The 19,765-nt window shown below is 51.9% G+C and overlaps 1 protein-coding gene and 1 long non-coding RNA gene across 2 annotated transcripts in view; both read right to left on the bottom strand.

Moving 5' to 3' along the window:
• Positions 1-7,853: 7,853 nt before the first annotated feature.
• CIB4 (calcium and integrin binding family member 4) overlaps positions 7,854-19,765 on the bottom strand; it is an 89,576-nt gene continuing 77,664 nt past the window's right edge. The window contains exons 7-9 of the mRNA XM_067006928.1: positions 10,408-10,517; positions 9,502-9,590; positions 7,854-8,047 (exon numbers count right to left, since the gene is read on the bottom strand). Of these exons, the coding sequence (XP_066863029.1) occupies positions 8,017-8,047; positions 9,502-9,590; positions 10,408-10,517 (230 nt within the window). The 3' untranslated portion in view covers positions 7,854-8,016. The remainder of the gene's footprint in view (positions 8,048-9,501; positions 9,591-10,407; positions 10,518-19,765) is intronic.
• On the bottom strand, positions 11,687-19,325 carry LOC136792172 (uncharacterized). The gene is made up of 2 exons (XR_010835606.1): positions 19,176-19,325; positions 11,687-14,226 (listed from the first exon to the last, which is right to left on the bottom strand). It is a non-coding gene; the product is annotated as an uncharacterized lncRNA (long non-coding RNA).

Raw genomic sequence — 19,765 nt, 5'->3', positions numbered from 1 at the left:
TGTGGCAGAGAGCCTGGGGGTGGCAAAGACAAGAATCACGAGGACATGTCACTTTTCTATAGCTCCCTTCTTTGAGGTGCGCAGAGGCCCCTGTGGGCACGACTCTCTGGGCCGGTTTGCTCGGCAGACGGGAGCGCAGCGTTGCAGGAAATGGTGCCCCCGGCTTCTGGACTTCGGCCTCCTTCAGTGAACATTATTGAGCACTTGTCATGTGTCAGGGGCTGTGTAGGTTTTGAGGATAAAAGAGAACACTCATTAGCAGAGGAGCTGAGCTAATGTGGATCTTGGTGTCGATGAAGGATCATAATCCGGCTGTGAGGCAGAGATGCTGGGAAGAGGGTGGGCGGCCAGGGGAGGCGACAGGGAGCCTGGCTCTGTGAGTGAGGGCGAGACGCCCCCGGAGGCAGGAGGAGATGCAGGTGGAGGAAACGTGTGTGAAGGCTTGGAGAGCACGCGGGGCCCCAGGGATGTGAGTGACACTTCTGGGGCATAGGGCGCCCGTGGGGAAGTGAAAAGAGAGGTGAGCCATGGTGATCAGATGATGAAAGGTCACTCTGGCATCGGTGTGGACGACAGGCTGCAGGGGTGACACTTGGTCTAGGGGACTAGCTAGGAGATCTGAGGCTGTCCAGGTGAGCACGAGGAGGGCTGGTAGCCATGGGATAGAGGAGGGCCGTGGGAAAGTCACTAAGGAGGGAGCAAAAGCCGGACTTGGGGGAGGTTGGATGTGACGGTTGGCAGGGTGATGCCCGGTTTCTGATGGGCGAGGTGGTGTCAGCCAGGACAGAGATGTCCAGGAGGAGCAGTGGGCTGTCTTCAGTTGTGCTGAGTCTGGGGTCCCCGGGCAAGCCCTTGGCAGACAGCCGGGCAAGCCATCGGTGGACAGCTAGTCAAGCCCTCGGCGGACAGCCAGGCAAGCCCTCGGCGGACAGCTGGGTGTGTGGATCTGTAGCCGGGAGGAGGGTCGGAGCTGGAGACATCGATCTGGGTGTCCTCGGTGTTGGAAGTCTAACATGGACGAGCTCTCCCAGAGGGAGTGGGTCCCTGAAGAGAGAAGAGGACCCTGGGGCAACACCAGCACCTAGAAGACGAGCAGGGGAAGAGAGCCAGACTCCAGTCCGTCCTGCTCCACACTGAGGTTTTTCTCAAAGCCTCCCCCGATGGAGACCCCTTCATGGAGCTCCACCAGTACTCTCCCCACCCGACCTTCAGGGGAATGGGCCTTCCCTCCTCGCGTTTAATAGCATTAGAGCCTTGACTGCCAGCACCATTCCTGCACACATGCACCAGGACTCAGTAAATACCGAATGAGGGGGAGGCGGGAGGAAGGAGGGCTGAGCCATGCAGGATTTTGTATTCTCGACACCTAGCATCGCACCTGCACACAGTGGGTTCCCAATAAGGTAACTCTTAATGCCATCCGACTCTCTTAAAAAGTATTACCTGTGCAGGTAAAGAAGAATGCAACAAATCATCCCAAATCCAAACACCTAGAATTAACCTAAAAATCATTTTAGGTTTCTTTTTATGTGTATATTCAGATAAAAGGCTCAATGGATGGGCGGATGGATCAATGGATAGAAAGATAAGCGAGCAATTTTATAAGTATATGATCTTACCATACTTACTATTTTAAAATGAAAAGCATGAAATTTAATGTTACTCAAACTTAACTGAAGAGAAAGATACTGAAGTAAAATGGAAGAACAGATTTTAGATAAATGCTAATTCATCATAAGAGATCTCCATTTCTAAAAGTTCCCTCTGACAGAGAGAGGGAGAGAGAATAAGCACCATTAAGGGGTTAGAGTAATTACATTGTGTTATTTTCACCAACGTGTTTCAATTTTAGATGCCAGGGGTTGACTATGCTTTAGAAATTATAAGTGCACGCCCATCTCCCCTCCACCCACCCCCCAACGTTTGTTGCTTAAATTATTTTCTCCTTTGACAGGTTTTATAACATTTACATTCTTTTCTGCAGCCAGCCTTCACCTAGTAGCTATTCTTGGTTCTCTGCACTTAAATAGATGTGAAGTATCCACCAGTCATTCTTACAGAGGTTCTACATTCCTGAGTATTTTTTTCTTTTGAATCATCTCTTAATTGGCAGGATTTCATCATTGAACACTGCTTTCAAGAAGAGCTTCGGGTGCTTTATTTCCTGAGTTCGTTCATACAGCTGCCTTTATTCCTGGATGACTGGCCAGTTCGATATTCTCGGGTCATGCTCTTTTCTCTGCAGAGTGCTCTAGACGGTTGTTTCTTTAGTTTTCATTCTGTTGCTTCATTTTCTCTGTGTTGGAGTTTGGCAACACCTGGTGACCAGCACCTCTTTCATCCCCTGCGTTCTGAACCACTTGAGAAAGAAGATAAAAGAGGGAAAGCTGGCGTCAGAGAATGGGGCTGACGCTGAACCTGGATGAGATGGCCAGGCTGGGCTGGGGCAGGCCTTCCTCCTAAAGGGAAGAGTGGGTCCCCCAAAACAGGGCATGGAGGAGCAGGGTGGGCTTCCTTGCTTCCAAGCAAAAGAGGGAGGGAGAGTGGGCTTCACCCCACCCAGGTAGATGTTCCTCCGCTTCTAATGTGGCAGAGCAAGTGAGGGCTGGAGACGGCTGGTGGACAGTTCCCTCCACATGGAACGACTCATCGCGATGAAGGAGGAGGCATCTCCCAACCGCTTGTCTTTGACTTCTTGATGATGGCACTGCTATTTTTATGACATTTCATACACAGCACAACGAACCTTCAGGGACTCTGCCTCTTTATCTTAGGGGATGCTTCTTCCAAATGAGTTTCTTCATCAGTGCGAATGTTGCAGAGAGGGGGTGTGGGCCAAGGATGTTGGATTTGGCGACTGGATGATCTTATGTGACCTTCATGAAAAAGCACAAGCACACGTTCAAGTGACGGGTCAGAAGGAAAGCATAGGAATAGGAGAAATGAAGGCAGAAAGTAGTATAGAGGATTCCTTGGAGAAATTTGGAAATAAAGGAAGAGAAAGGGTTGTAGAAAGCAGCAAGGCCAAATGTGGAATTTTGCAATCGGGGAAAAGCTTTGAATGTTTGTGGGCAGAGGAGAAGACACTAGGGGAGCAGGAGAGATCCCAGATGGCTGGGAGGGGGGACAGAGGCCTAGAGACAAGGAGGGACGGATGGGGGAGTGAGGCCTTGGTGAGGCAGGAGAGGGCGCTGCAGCCCAGGCGGGGGAAGGCCGTGGCAAAGAGGAGGACTCCGTCCTGAAAGTGGCCAAGGTGACCCCACAGGTTCACAGGGACTCACCAACCCCACCATCTTTCGAGGACGGGAGACGTGGCCGCCAGCAAGGAACTCAGGAGGGGCCAACAGGAAGGGTCACTGGGGCAGGAGGGAGAGGGTCATGCTCAGCCCCAGAGCAGACCCCAACTGCCCTCAGGGGAACAGAGGCGGATGGAGGGGGCGCCTGCCCCCCGCCCCCCCACCCTTGTCCTTATCCTGCTCCTCGGGCTCAGAAAGCCTCCTCTGGATCTGTTCGGACGCATCCCAGCCTGCCACAGGCTCACAGGCACTCACCCCACTCAGGGGAGGCCAGGGCTTCCCCTCCGCTGTGGTCCTGGAAACCTCACTGTCTCCCTCAGCTCCCTGGCAAGCATCCCTCCCAGCCTGATTTCAAGGACACAGAGGCCTCCAGGCCCCCAGGGTGGGGGACTGCATGAGAAGGCAGCTTCCCTGGAGAGATGACCCGGTCCATGCGGTCAGACTGCGACGAGCTGTGGAACCGGGTTGTACGCCTGGGACGCTCTTTACCTCCACCTTGGCTCACAGACCACAACCTGCCCGGGAGGGAGGGATAGGGACACACACACACATACACACACACACACACAGAGCTTACCTGTGCCACCTACACACACACACACACACACACACACACACACACACACACACAGAGCTTACCTGTGCCACCTACTGAGCTGGGCTTCACATACCCTACCTCTGCTGGTCCCCTGCCTTGCTTACTTGCCCTAGCAAAGCTGGTGTGGTGACAGGAGCTGAGGCTCAGGAGGACACCTAGCCGGGGACTCTTCTCTGAGGGCATTAGGGGAGACGGCCCCCACGCCCCTGCCCAGGTACAGCCAGGCAGGGGCTGCAGGTGCCCGAGGTCACTCCTGCACACTTACGACCTGTCATCGCTTCCTTGGTTGAGCTGGAGATGACACAGCAGCATCGGGAGTACTATCAAGAAAAGACGGGCATGGTGCCCCGGGTCCTCTACTTCGTGCTGCCTGTGAGGGAGTGGGAACGGTACCCCAACCCCACCGACCTGTGAGTGCCTGCCCTCCCCTCATCCATACCTTCAACACACCGCCATAGGGCACCTGCCTTTGCCAGGCGTGCAGGCCCCCAGACTGAGAAATGAGTTAAGACTTTACCCCACAATGCACAGGTGACAGTTACAGAGCAAGGGGGTCGGGGTTTCAGCAGCCTCAGGAGGGATGCCAGGAACCTGAATGCGCGGAATCAGGAAGAGCATTTTCAGATGCCCTGGGAGTTTGGGAGCAAACCCCGTAATCCTTGCTGGCCTGAGTCTGCAGGCTTCTCCCCCTGCAATGGCAGCCTTGCAGCTACACTCGTCCGAACGCCGGCACAGCCCCTCCGTGCAGCAAGGAGCTTCTGCCCTCTGGTGGACCCAGAGGGTACTACACAAAGCAGGGCTGTCTCCCCAGCCCCAGGCCCGACTCAGAAAATGTTCTTTTAGGGACGTGAACATATTTTTCAAAGTCCAGCCGTCCCTCTAACAAATGTGAAAGTTCCTCCCTATCCACCCTTTGCTGCTGCTTTCATCTGGGAGAGCTTCTTCTCCCGGGGAAGGCCAGCTCTGCCCTGTGAGATAATCTGGGCATGTGGTTTCCTCACTCTCCCTCCTGACACCCAGGCAGGGAGATAAGTCTACGCTGTGAGGTGTCCTGTGGAGTAGGGGGCATCGGGAGGTCAGTGGGCAGATCTTGGGCTTCCAACTCCATGCTGACCCATTGCTTGCCCCAAGAGCCCTGAGCCTTGCCATCGCTGTTATTGATAAACCAGCAAACCTTTCCATAGAGTTTAATGGTTTTTAAAGATACAATTTAACATCCTCTATAGGTTCTTCTGTGCAGGACAGATGGGCCCATTTTCTAAATATGGAAACTGAGACTCCACAATGGCCTCGGGAACTTGTGCCATGGCGAGTCTGGTTGAAGGCCGAGCTGAAGGAACCCAGATCTCCCAACGCCAGCTCTAGGGTTCTAGGCTGGCCATCTCCACCCTTGGGGTGGCTCTGAGTCAGTCCATCCCTGGAGACAGTGCAGGGCCTCTTCTGGGGACAAGTCTCCCCTTGAGACCTCTCCAGGCAGGATGTGCATCTCCTGCAGCTGTGGGACCCCAGGACGCCCAGCTCTGTTCCTCCTCCAAACTGCCTGGCAGCCTGTGCTGCTGCTGACAGCTTCACATCTAACACAGAGGACCAGCTAGGCGCTTGGGAGTAAGAGGGTCAGTGTCTGCACTCAGCCTTTACCCTGATCATCTCTGTGGCCTGGGGAATGTCCCTGTCCTTCCCTGAGGTCCACGGCCGTCACGGTCACCACCACCATCACCATCATCATCAGTAGCAGCAGCCCATTTCTTATAACACTTGTTGAGTGTCCGCTCCTTGTTCAGCATTATGTTAAGTGCTTTGCACGCATTACTTCATCTACTCCTCAAAACAGAGCTAGGAGGGAGGTACCGACATGAGTCCATTTTTACCTGTGTACACTTCTAGCAGGAATTGGGCCAGAATCCATCCCCGCTTCTTGACACCTATGTCCTTGCTCTTAACCACTGTACCTCTGTGCAAACACAAGTCATTCTGACCTCGAGTGCAGGCTGACTTACCAGGTGTCAAGCTGAAGATGAGCAGCCAGTGGGGTCATCAGCAGCACAGGCTGGGAAACGGGGCCTTTTCTACCCTCCCTATCTGGTTCACTGCATCCTCACCCCCAGGCCTCCTCTGGGCCCGAAGAAGAAGTGGCACCTTTTAAGAGTATCCTCTGAGAACCTGAGGACCTACCAGACATTCCCATCAGGGAAGAGGGTCTCCCCACAGGAGAGGCAGATGCGGGACTGCTACTTTGAGTTCAGAGCATGATGCCTGAGAGCCATGGCATCACCGGGGTGGCTTTTTGGAATAAAATCTTTATCCGTGACCATCCCACGCTCCTCTCCTCTGAGCCCCAGGAGCACTTGGCCACAGCAGGACAGCGCTGAGGGTCACACAGCGCGGTGTCGGAGGGGCCTGTGGAATGCTCACCCCAGGTGCTAGAGCCAAGAAAAGGCGGTGTCAGCACCCTGCTGGACCCACACACCTCTCCCCTGAGGACTGGAGGGCTCCTGAGTCTTGGTGGGAGGTCACTCAGGCACAGAGATACCTCCCACCTGCCTCCACTGGGATAATCAAGGAAGCCCTATTATGCCATGTCTGAGAATGAGGGTGCAGTGGCCCTGGAATGCTGGCGCTGGCGTCAGATGCAAAGGAATTCCCACCTGAGCCTCGGTTCAGCATCATTTCGTTCACACCATAGCCTGTGAGAGAGGGGGTGTTGCCCGCACTTTACTGATAAAGACACCAAGGCTCAGAGGTGGAAAGAATTGTCAAACTCACGCAGCTGAGAAGTGGCACGGCCAGGATTCGAACCCAGGCCCTTCTGACTCCCAGGCTCTGCTATTCCCACTTACACACTCTGCTTGCGGTCCATGCAGGACGGGGGATGACGCAGATCCCGGAGGGCCCTGTGGTGCCTGAGAGAAGAAACCACTTTCTGCATTCTGCCCAGACTGGCAGGGACGGTCTGATTTGGGACCTGCCCCTGGCACTGTTTCTAGAAGGGGACAGGAGGTAAGGGACCTGAGACTAAGACACTCTTCAAGGCATCGCTGTGCATCAGGGACCTGTACGCCAGAGTGGACACTGGGTTCCTAGGTCACATCTGGAAGCAGCCTGGGAGGTTCAGGGTCTGGAGGCCGCTGCTTCCTACCTCCTGGGAGGCCTCCTGTCTGCGGGACAGGGCACAGGATGTGGGGGACAACCCAAGGGAACCTTGGGTCAGGTGTGTACCCACACCATAGGAATTCTCCAACATTCCAGCACCTCCTGGATTTGATCAAGGGACTCCATCAAGAAAGGGCTCTTATTTCCCCTAAACCGGTGAAATGGGCTCCTAGCTCCCCTAAAGGCAAGGCAACCACAGCAGGTTCAAGTACACAGGAGGGTGAAATAGACCTTCCCCTGTGAGCCAGCATTTAGACACGTCCTCCCCTGAGGACAGTGTAAACAAGAAAAAACGTATGCCCATCAGGTAGGCATCTGACAGCTTTCAGAGACCCCCTAAGGGGCCTCTCCTGTGTGCCAGACCAGCTGGGCCCCAAAGAGCCCCTGTGGTGGCCAAATTCATTCCAGGGCTTGGCTGAATAGCAAAGCAAATAAACCCTGATCGTTGGTCACACACTGTCGCGTCCCGAGGGTGCAGGGGTGCCGAGGGGGGCCAAGATGTCTTGGGAAGCCAGGCGCCAACTGCAAAGACTGCTCAGCGTGTAGCTCTGTACAGCCTGCACCCGAGAGGCGAGAAGAGAGGCTGGGTGGAGGCTCCGGGGAAGGGAAGGCAGGACGTGTATTTTCCTGGTGAATTTCATCCCATTTGGCTTGGTCCCTGCTGTGACATGTGTTGACCTCAAAAGGACTGGCCATCCCAGTCTTGGTGTCACTGGCGAACTTAAGCCCTGGAATGAGCAGTTCTAAATAAAAAATACTTCTATATGACCCTGCACTCAAAAAATGATGAACTGATGGAAAAAGGGAACGGCTTTTCTTCTGCTTTATTGAATAAACAATATTCTAGAAGTGAGGGAGGGATGGGGACAAAGTCATTCTTCTAATCAGATTTCCCCCAGCGCCTGCAGGGGGTTGAATTCCTAGTTCCAGGGGTCCCCCTCAAGGCCGCCAGAGCAGATATTTGGGGCCACATCAGCATCCCCAGAAGTGAATCCTAAAGGAGCTGAAAGAAAGAATTCCATTAGCCACCTCGAGCCTGCAGTTGTAAAGCCCCCTCTAATTTCTGGGTTCACACCTCTTGTGTCCCTTTCTCTGAGTGATGGCCAGTTTGCAGCTCTCCCAAGCCAACTCAAAGCCTCCTTTGAGCAGCCCTAGAATGCAAAGGCTGTCAGAACCTAGTGGTGCTGGAACCAGTGGAAAGAAATGAGAGAGATTCAAAGAAAAATCTCAAGGCAGACAGGATTCTAGCTCCAGTCATGTGCTGGGCTGTTATGGAGGAAGAGGAATTACCTCAGTTGGGGGGGTGGTGGTCCATGTTGGATCCTCTTTTAGAGAGTGTGCCCAGGCTAAGCCCTCTGGCAACCATGTTGGAATGGAGGGCCCTCTGCTCCGGCCAGGCAGTTGGAAGAGGGCTGGACACCTGCCTGGAGCTGGCCAATCAGATTCTCTGAGAATTTGGAGCCAGAGCTGAGGGACATTCACTGAGGGTCATTCAGAGGCAAATAGACATAAACTTGACCGCTGTGGAGGCCACATTTGGCCTCACGTCTGACAAAGCAGAGATTGCTGGTTGCTCATAAAGCAAAGTCCAGAGTTGCTGAGGACAGAGGCAGAGACTCTGGGCCCGTGACCAGGTGCTCTCTGAGGTCTAGCTGTTTTTGTTCTTTTTTGATTGGTCTGTTAAACCATTTTGAGTGGGCATTCTTCCTTGCTATCAAAATCACCTAGACTGAACACTAAGGGAAGAATAGGGCCAGGAGTAGCGGACACAGGCAAACAGATGCAGCTCAGCGCGAGAAGATTGCCCTCAAAGGGCTGTTCCTCTTGAAATGGGCTGCCTTCAGCGGTGGTATGTTTCCCACAACTGGAAGGACCCAAATAAGACGTTTAAATACAGCCAGTATGGAGATGGCCGATTGCCACAAAGGAGTTTGGACAGCTAACGACCATTAAGGCCCCTTTCCGCCTGACGGAAGGTTTGGAAATGCTTGAGCTCTTCTCTGAGCTCCATCACCAGCATCTTCATCCCCGCCGCTCCTCCCCACATTTCCATGCCAACCCCCAGCTCCCAGTGACCACTGGAGGTTGTGGTGGCAGGGGAGCAGGACCAACAGTGGCAAGGGCAGCTCCCCAGGTCAGTCCTGGAGCCCAGCAGGCTTTGTGTTGGCTGTAGAGGGGCCGCACCTGAAGTCTGGGCCACCCACGCCGTTTGCAAAGCCTGGAATGCAATCTCCCCTTTGCCTTTTGAAACCCCACTCCCTGTCTCTTTCCAGGTTACCTCGTTTCTCAGAAGCTCCAGTTTTGCTGATTCTGAAAGAATCTGCGAATTGCCCTGGAAACTCATGACCTCACTGGGAAGACCAAGGTGTCCCATTGGCTGAGGGAGACTGTGGAGGGGGCCTTCTTGTCCCCCCCCCCCCATGCTGGGCATCCCCCCCTCACTCCAGAACACCTTACTTCATGAAGTCTGGAGATTTGGCCATCGTGTGTTCAAACTCTGAGAAAGACAGCATGTTGTCATTGTCCAGATCTGACTCATTCAGGACCTGGACAGGGGTGCAGAGGAGCCAGAGAGCAGAGAATCAGAAAAGGAGATGGGGGCGCAGGCGTGGGGGGAAGCACACGTGCTGAGCGCTACCGTAAGCCAAGCTCTCGCTGGGTACTTAGCATCCCTGGAGTCCCCTGGGAGGCAGGTGCTCTATCCCTGCCCCAGACAAGGACACGGAGGTGCAGAGAGATGTCATGTGCATAGCTGTCTGGGACCTTGTGGGCTGGTCTCATCATGGGAAGAGTTGTCTTGGTGCCTCCAGGACAAACTTGGCAGTGAGAACGGGTATGGGGTGATGGACAGGGTGACATCCCCCACCCGCTCTTGTCACCCAGTCACAGGCAGGGGCTCTGCACTGCAAGGGGCTCAGTCAGGGTGGGGAGGCAGCGATGAGCCCTCATATCTGCCCCTAGTTCCCATCCAGACCAAAATGTTCTCATGGTCTTAGGACAAATGGGTCCATGGCTGTCTTCATGTCCTGCCATACTTTGGCCTGTCACTCTAGGACATCTGGGCGTTGTGCTGGAATAATGTAGGGGAGGGGATGTTGTGAAGTGTGCATCGGAGGCTGACCTGCTGTTGGCCCACCTGCCTGTAGTGGCTGCAGTGTTGCTGGGAGGGCCCCTTGGGGTGGGCTATTGATCTGGAGACCCAGGAAGGGAGTCATGATCCTGGAGGAAGGACAGAAAACTGGGAGTAGTTGCTTCCAGTGAGCGCCCATCCCTCAGTGCCCCTCACACCCCGCCCGCCATCAAGAGGCTTCGGGTGATAGCGGGGCCCACGCCAGCCACCGCCCCGCAGCCCAGGGCACACGCGTGGCTGGTGAGGTCGGTCAGCAGGTCCTCTGACACGTTGTCGCTGTTGAGCGGGCGGAGGATGATCCTCTGCAGGTCCTCCCCGTCGATGAAGCCATTCTCATTAAAATCTGCAAAGAGGAGGTGGGGCGTGAGAGGAAGGGTGAGAGGAAGGAGGCTTCCTCGGCCTCCAAGAGTCCTGGGCCCATGGCACCAGCCAGGACCTACAGACTCCCGGCAGCCCCTGGGAGGCCCCGCAGAGCCCAACTGTACCAGGTGGGCCTAGAACCTGGGACTCAGGGAGACCGGGGCAGGCCTAAGGGGTGGGGCTCAGCAACGGCAGGGCAGGCTGCAGGCAAAGGTGGTGCTTAGTAATAATAATAATAGGCATTGACTGGGTCTGTACTACCTGCTCAGACTTTTCCTGAGATCTTCACCTGTTTTAACTCACTGAATCTTCACAATTAACTTGTTACGAGTCTCACTTTACCAAAGGGAAACTGAGGCACAGAGGGTTTTCTGGTTTGTCCACACAGCCAGGAAGTGGAAGGGCTGGCTTTCAGACCTGGCTAGGCTGGTCCCTGTGTCCTACATCTACCATCATGCTGTGGAAATCCCAACCCTTGAACGTACAGGTCAGTATATCTTTTGGTGTCTAGGAGCTGGGCAACAAGGAGGAGCAGGAAGCAGCCTGGCTTTGGAGCCAGAGGACCTGGGCACGAGCTCCTGCTCCTGTCACCCTGCCTCAGGCACAGAGATGCACCAGGCTGCGTCCTGCCGACAAGGAGCTCCCAGGCTGGGTTGGGGTGCAGGGGAGACTGTCAGGTACCCGAGTGTCTTGGTTCCAGGAAGAGAGGAACAGGCATCCCAAGGACCCCAAGCGTTTCCTGATGGGCGTGTTCTTGTCTCGTTGGGGTTGGGGGTGTGAATGCAGAAGACTTCTTGGAAGAAGAGGCATCAGAGAAGGACTAAATGGCTTGGGACTGCAGAGATGGCAATTGGAGGAGGTGTCAGGGTCAGGGTCACTGGGGACAGTGGCAGAGAAGGAACAACTCCAGGTGATCAGTTACTTTTGAGGGGAGTGGAGGCTTGGGAGAAGGTCAGGGCTTGTCTGGAAGGTGAGCCAAACTGCAAAGGGCCTTGAATGCCAGGATGAGACAATTGTACTGACATTCTTGACAGCCCTCCCCTGGGACACCCAACACAGAATCGCTCATCAGTCATGCAGTAAATGCAGTCAACTTAGGCAGGTACAATAACTACCACCATGACAAACAGAGGTGCCAGGCTGTGGTCTAAGTGCTTTGTATTTCACTGCATTTAATTCTCATAACACAGATGCAGAAACTGAGACACACAGAGATTAAATAACCATGTTTACTTCCTTAATCTCATTTCAGCCTATTACCTCATCAATAGTCTGATGAATCCCAAATTTCTGTCTCCAGCCTGGGCTTCTCCCTGAACTCCAGGCTCATATATCCACCTGCGTTCCTGCCCTCTCTGCCTGGAGGACTCACAGTTCTCTTAAACTCAACCTGTCCAAACCCAACTCCTGATACGCCCCCTCTGCCCTGCCCCCTAACCTGCAGCACTCAGAGCTGCCCCTTGGCGAATGGGTAACTCTACCCTTCCAGTCTCTTGGCCAAGCAGGTTGGAGTCATCCTTGACTGTCTTATCCCCTCCCAGCTCTAGCTCCAGAGGCAGTAAACCCAGCCTGAGGTCTTCTCCTCACTGCACTGCCTCCACCCTGGTCCAGCCACCATCACAGCTCTCTAAGACCCCGCAGCTGCCTCCTAACCAGTTTCCCTGCCTTCAGTCTCTTCTCCACTCAGCAGCCAGAGTGGTCCTGTTCATCCTTCACAGCCTCCCATCTCAACCAGAGGACAGCCCGGTCCTGACAGTGAGCCCCGAGGTCCACCCTGCCCTCACTCTGCCTCTTTGCCATTCCTCCATCGGGCCAGGCACGCTCCTGCCTCAGGACCTTTGCACTGTGGTTTCCCCTTCCTGGAACACACTCACCCCAGAGTTCCTTGGGGTCTTTATTCAAATGCCAGCTTCCCCCCAGGGCACTGCTCAGAACCTGTCTAAAATTACACTTCCTGTCCCTTTCCCTACTTCATTTTCTCCCAACACGGAAGACTACCTAACACACTATATGTTTCACTTGTCAGCTCATTTATTTCCCTCCACCAGAACATAAATTCCACGAGGGCAGAAAGTTTTATCTTTTGGTCACTACTATATTCTTGACTCCTAGAATAGTGCCTGGAACAGAGCAGGTGCTCAATAATTATTTGTTGAGTGAGTGAATGAATGAACCACCCAAGGTCACACATTGGTAAGCGATGGAAACAAGAGGAAACCCAGGAAGTCTGACTCTATGGTCAGTCTATGCTCTCAATCACTCATAACTCTAAAATGTCCAATTATTGGCTGGGTCCAGAGTGGAGAAGTGCATCTGCTGCTGTCACGGGATCCTTCTGTGGTAGAGCCAAGACTTTTGTCTCTGTTTCCCAAGGAAGGGTATGGATAGGGAAGGTACAACTAAGCACCTAACCCCTTAAGCAGGTGGCTCTCCCCTGGCTGAATGTCGATCAGCCACAGGGACCAGAGGCTAAGGCCCAAGATGTTCCTCTGAGTTCTCCCTGCCCAGCTCTGCTATGACACGCCATGTGTAACGGATCAGATCCGGTGGAGGGCGGTGCAGAGGGGCCAGCACTGGACTAGAGGGAGTGGGTCCCCGCAGTGACATTGCACTGCTGATGAGAAGCTCTGCAGCCTCTCCCTGAGCCCCTGCATTGTCCCCAGGAGTCCTGCTGGCCCAGCTCCCATATGCAGAGACTGCAGCAAAGCGACATGGCTTTGGTCCCAAGCCATCTGAAAACAGAATAATTTGCTGGAGTAAAATGTAGTCCTGGACGGTTCCCCTTCTTTGGTGGTGCAAGGGCAGAACGGCCTGGGAAAGGGCTGGGGGCAGGGAGATCTAGGTCACTGTCCAGCCCATGTGGCCTCAGCAGCCTCATGACCTGCGTCCGGCCACTCTGGGGAGAGGGGGGGGGGCGTTCTTCTTGCTGTTTCCCAGCAACGAGGGAGATCAGAGAGCTGGTGGGCTCAGCCTTCATGTCCCCCCAAAAGCCTCTGACCATCAGCATCCCAATCTCTCTGTCACGTTATTCCTTGCAATTTACAAAGTACTTTCACAAAAATTAGCTCACTTGATTGAGTGAGGCAAGGCAGGCTTTCACCACTATTCCCAGGGCAACTGAGGCTGCCTCTTCACCTCTCCCAGCCGCTAGCATTCCTGTGTCAGATCCTGGGAAGGTCTGGGAAGATCCGCTGCTGGTGCTCTGGCACCTGCCTGAGGGTCATTCAGAACTGGTGGCAGCTGTGCTGAATGGAGCAGGAAAGCAGTGCTGGGATACTGGTCTCTGCAAGGTAGAAAGTCTCCCCAGAGGTGCTGAGAGAGGGGGATCGATCAGCTGGAGGCCAGGAGGGTCCCTCAAAGCAGAAACTGGAGCCCAGTAGGTATGTCCTGGTGGGTGTGGCTGTCCTGCTGGACTTGACCGAGAGCCATTCACCCCTTTCTTCTTCCTAACAGAACTGCAATTCTTGCTCACGAGGACACCATGTCCAGCTGAAAATACTCAACCTTCCAGTCTCCTTTGGGGCTATGCGTGACCAGGTAACACAGTTCTGGCCAATGAAGTTATGGCCATAGCTGCTGGGTGGAGCCTCCAAGAATGTTAAAGAGTAGACTTCATCTGTGCCTTTGAACGTCCATTTTGTCCTTATCCCCTCTCGCGTCCCTTTTTCTTCCTGCCTGGAATGACGAGATGCCTGTAGGCACAGAAAATATCTTGTGACTCTGAGGACAAAAGTCCCATTAAAGATGGGAGATTAGGAGGCATGAAGGAGCCAGGCCCTTGGGTGTTTCCTGGAGCCATTATCTCAGCTCTGGACTGCCTGAATCCAGGATTTTTTTTTTTTAAACAGGGATGTTCTTACACATAACTAAGTACAATCCTAACTGATACAGTAGGTCAGAGCAGTAGTTCTCAAACTCTCCTGCACCTTACAGTCACCCAGGGAGGACTTCCCCAGTGGTGCAGTGGTTAAGAATCCACCTGCCAATGCAGGGGACATGGGTTCAAGCCCTGGTCCGGGAAGATCCTACATGCCACAGAGCAACGAAGCCTGTGCGCCACAACTACTGAGCCTGAGCTCTAGAGCCCGCAAGCCACAATTACCGAGCCCATGTGCCGCAACTACTGAAGCCTGTGTGCCTAGAGCTCGTGCTCTGCAACAAGAGAAGCCACCATGATGAGAAGCCCGCGCACCACCGCAATGAAGAGTAGCCCCCGCTCGCCGCAACCAGAGAAAGCCTGCGTGCAGCAACAAAGACCCAGCATAGCCAGAAGTAAATAAATAAATTTATATATATTTTTAAAAGAATCACCCACAGAGTTTTAGAAAAGCCCACCAACCAGGGCATACCCAACACCATTACATCAAATCTCTGCAGCTGGGATCCAAGCAACCACAGGCCTTAAAAACTCCAGGGGTAATCCCAGTGTACAGCCATGTTGGCGAACCAGTGGGTTAGAGCCACGCTTCTGAAACTTTAAGGTGCAGAGGAACCACCTGGAGGTCTTGTTAAAAGGCAGATTCTGATTCAGTAAGTGGAAGGTGAGGCCTGAAATTCTGCATTTCTAGCAAGCTCTCTGGCAACGTAGATGCTGCTGGTCCATAGGCCACACTTGGCGTAATGAGGGGTTCGAACACTGAGTTAGGTCTTCAGACTTTGGCTAAGAACGATCATCAAGACCATCACCCACACCATCCTCTCCTTTCTTCCTCCTTCTCCTTACCCTTCTTTTTATTCCTCCTCTTCTTCCTTCACTGCTACCACTACCACCTCAATTTATAGAGCAGCCATCACGGGCCAGGCACCGGGCTCAAAGATTCACACATCCCGTCTCTTAATCTTGCTGACAGCTCTGTGAGGTAACAAATCTTCTGAACCCAAAGAGAATTCAGATTTGCCTGAGTCTAGCTGATGAAGCCTTGGAGTTTATGAGTCCCTAGGCATCTGTTTCCACTGCTGATTTGCATGAAGGCTCTGTGCTTTTTGTTTTTGTACTTGAGCTCAAGGAGGAAGGAAACTGCCCGAGGGGGCCCTGGAGACAGGGCGGGGAGGAAGATACAAGGACAGTGTGGGGGACAGGGAGTGTCTGCTCCTCGATGTGACCTGAGGACCTTGTCTGACTTCTCAGGAGGAAAGGCATTCTCCCCATTCCTGAACTGAACACAACTGAGCTCCTGAGTCTTGAACAGCAAGAGAACCTGCTACTCTTCTAGTTCTCTGAAGGTTTGGGTGTTTTTGTTTGTTTAGCTCTAGAAACCACGGAAAGACAGCTGAGGCAGACATCTTTTGGAACATCTGCCCAGCCTACCTTTTACCATTTCTGAGCAGCATCTCCACCCCCAGTGGTTGGCCTCTGGAACCATGTTTATTTATGTGACTCTGTTTCTTCTTGGTTGTGGTTTATTGGACAAAGTTGGTCCCCTAACCTAGGGGCAGCTGGATCCCTGGTTTGGCTGAGCCAATCAGCATGTCTTGAGAAAACAGAAGTGAGAAACAGAGATGCTTGTGGCTGGTCAGTCATAGTGAAGCCCGAAGGCCATGTGGAGGCCTGGGTGGTCATCTTTGGCCCATAGGCACAGAGGCATAAAAATCCGATCAGCAGAAAGAGAAGGTGCACAGAGAGAAGCAGAGATGAGAGACCAGGCAGCAATAGAGAGAAAAGGAGAAAGTAGCTACCTCGCTTCCACTTTCCAGCTGCATCCTAGGCTCTCGGGAGGCCTGCTTCACTTCTACCACGGGTTCCACACTGCTTATAGTGAACAAGCTCTAGTGCCCTCCTCCGCCCATGATCTGTACCTCTTGGCATTCACGCTTTTGTATAATCCACATACCCCTCTTGTGTGGGTGGGCACGCACTTCTAAGCAAGGGAATTTGGCAACAGAGATGTCATTTCCTGTTTACAATATGTTATATTGCCAGCAGACTGGCTCCAGAGACTCCCTAGCTGTCTTTCAAGAAGCACGCGGCCATGTTGGAAGGCCCATGTGACGAGGAACACAGGTCACCCTCTGGAAACTGAGGGCAGCCTCCAGCCAATAGCCAGAGAGAAGCCAGGGCTCTAAGTTCTGTAGACACAAGGAAATGAATTCTGCCAGCAACTGGAGTGAGCTGGTAAGTAGATTCGTCCCCCGTCAAGCATTCTCTAGGCGAGCATGCAGGCCAGCCAAAGCCTTGACTGCAGCCTTGTGAAATGCTAAGGCGAGGACCCGACTAAGTTGTGTCCAGACTCTTACCCACAGAAACTGTGAGATTATAAATATGTGTCATCTAAAGCCACTAAGTTTGTGGTAACTTATTACACAGCGATGGAAAACTAATGTACTGCTCTTCATCTGTTGTCTTTAAAAAAAATTTATTTAATGGGCTTCCCTGGTGGCGCAGTGGTTGAGAATCCGCCTGCCGATGCAGGGGACACGGGTTCATGCCCCGGTCCGGGAAGATCCCACATGCCGCGGAGCGGCTGGGCCCGTGAGCCATGGCCGCTGAGCCTGCGCGTCCGGAGCCTGTGCTTCGCAACGGGAGAGGCCACAACAGTGAGAGGCCCGCATATCACAAAAAAAAAAAAAAAAAAAAAAAAATTATTTAATTAATTAATTTATTTATTTTTGGCTGTGCTGGGTCTTCGTTGTTGCACGCGGGCTTTCTCTAGTTGCAGCAAGCTGGGGCTCCTCTTCATTGCGGTGCGCAGGTTTCTCATTGCGGTGGCTTCTCTTGTTGTGGAGCACAGGTTCTAGGCGTGTGGGCTTCAGTAGTTGCAGCTCGCAGGCTCTAGAACGCAGGCTCAGTAGTTGTGGCGCACAGGCTTAGTTGCTCCACGGCATGTGGGATCTTCCCGGACCAGGGCTCAAACCCGTGTCCCCTGCATTGGCAGGCAGATTCTTATCCACTGCGTCACCAAGGAAGCCCCAATCTGATGCCTTTTACACAGGTAGATTCCTGTTACTTACAACCTGAAGAGAGCACACAGCCTGGGCCAGCATTTTCCACGCAGAAGAGCTGCTCCATCCAGAAGAGTACTGACAGAAGACAGAAGAGGCTAGAGATAGCACAGAATGTGCTCTGTGGTGGAAGGCCTGACAGAGGGTAGCACAGCTCGTGAACCAGAACTCCTTGAATACCTTGGAAATGCCCTGGGAACTCCCAGAAATATGGCGGGTAAACAAGGAGGGAGACTAGTGGATGGGGGCGGGGACTACTAAGCCAGCTGAATTTGGGTATGTGATTTCACTTGTACTCACCCTGCTTGATGTTCATTGTAAATGTGTGTCATCAGATTTAGGACATTTGGGGCCATTATTTCTTCAAATATCTTTTCTGCCCTGTTCATTCTCTCCTCTCCTTCTGAGACTCCAGTTAAATATATGTTAGAACTTCTTGTTGTCCAGCATGTCCCTCAGGCTCTGTTCCTTTTTTCTCTTCATATGTTTTTCTCTGTGTTCTTCAGATTGGATTATATTTCTATTGATCTCTATCTTCAGGTCTACTGACTCTTTCCTCTGTCATCTTGATTCTCCTGCTAAGCCCATCCAGCAGATTTTTATTTCAGATATTTTATTTTTGAGTTCTGTATTTTCCATTTGATTCTTTCTTATAGTTTCTATTTTTCTGCTGAGAATTCCTATCTTTCCATTCATCAGGAACATATTTTCTCTTACATCATTGGGCATGATTATAATAACTGTTCAAAGATACTTATCAGCTAATTCCAACACCTGGGATGTTGGAATCAGTCCCCATTCTTGAGAATGAATCATTTTAAAAAATTTAATATATTGAATAATTTTGGATTGTATCTTAGTCATTATAAACGCTTTATGTGGAAACTCTGGATTCTGTTATATTCTTCCAAAGAGTGCTGAATTTTTTAGTCTACTGGGCAACTGATTGGACTTAAACTGCAAACCCTGTCACACAAGGACCTTGTTAAAATGCAGTGGCAGCTCAAATCTCCATTCAGTTCTTTTATCCTTACCTGAGTTGCTTTGAGTCTGCACTGGTATATATGGTTTAGAGGTCAGAATGAGATTTGTTCATAGTTTTTACACAAAATTTGGCTCCCTTCTTCTGGATTTCTTTCATGGACTCTCCCCTCTTTTCACTTTGGAGGGGAAAAGTGCCCCAAACTCTCTGATTCTTCAAGTCAGAAAGAGATCAGGGTTTCTATCAGTCCATGATGCCACTTACTGAAGCTCACCTTCAGGCTAAAAAAGTAAAAAACTAAGAGGGGGAGAACCATTCAGTACCATTTCCTTTTTTCAACTGTCAACTCTCTGCTTCTGGTTGCTTTCTAGTGTCATCAGGTAGTTGATATTTATATTTTGTTTAGAGTTTATAGTAGCTATCTGCAGAAGTGACAGTATGATAGGAGCTTACTCAGCTATTCTCAGCAAGGGAACCTGTGATTTCATTTGAGTTTACTGAATACTAAGCTTGAGAACATATCAGATACAAAAATATCATTAAGCCCTTTTTACAGATGGGAACACTGAGCTCTCATAGGTCCATCTGGTTTAAAAGTCCTCCACCCCATTCTATCCAACTCCACTTGGGTGAGGCAGGAATAAGATGGTGTCCACCATGTGAAGACAGAGGGGGAGCTGACAGAAAAAGAAGGCAGGTGAGATGCCAAACTATACAAACCTAAATGTACAAGTCCTTCGGGCCAAGGATTTGTCATGATGAGCTTGACGCCTTGCATGTGGTCTGTTTGAAGGCTTTGTTTCTTTCCTTTTGGTCCCTTTTGAGAATTTCAGGGATCCTGGATGTGCTAAGTGTTCGTGAGGAAGGGTTCGTGAAACTGGTGAAGAGCAGAAATTTAGCGGAGCCTTGTGGCTCCCAGACAAGATCAGAAACAAAAAATGTCATAGGACCTCAGAGATGATCTCAACCCCCTCATTTTTAAGATGAGGAAACTGAGGCCCTAAAAATTAAAATGATTTGTCTAAGATTTCTTAGCTGTTTAGTGGCTGAACTAGTTTCAGTGTTTAAATCTCTTAACTTCTTCAAAATAAACATAACTCCTTCATATCCATATATAGTCCTCTCTTTCTCTCTCTTTCTCTCTCTCTCTCTCTCTCTCTCTCTCTCTCTCTCTCTCTCTCTGGCCTGCCCACACTATGGTCATGAAATATCAACACCGATGACTCCATTTGCCTCTGATGGCATGGAGGGGAAGTCATCAATCCTTGAGAGTAGTACTCCTCAACCATTAAAAAAAGTCTACAGCACTT

The sequence above is a fragment of the Kogia breviceps genome, chromosome 11, assembly GCF_026419965.1.
Source record: "Kogia breviceps isolate mKogBre1 chromosome 11, mKogBre1 haplotype 1, whole genome shotgun sequence".
Lineage (NCBI taxonomy): Eukaryota > Metazoa > Chordata > Mammalia > Artiodactyla > Physeteridae > Kogia > Kogia breviceps.
Note: the sequence above shows the minus strand (reverse complement) of the source record. Positions and strands in the feature narration are given on the sequence as shown.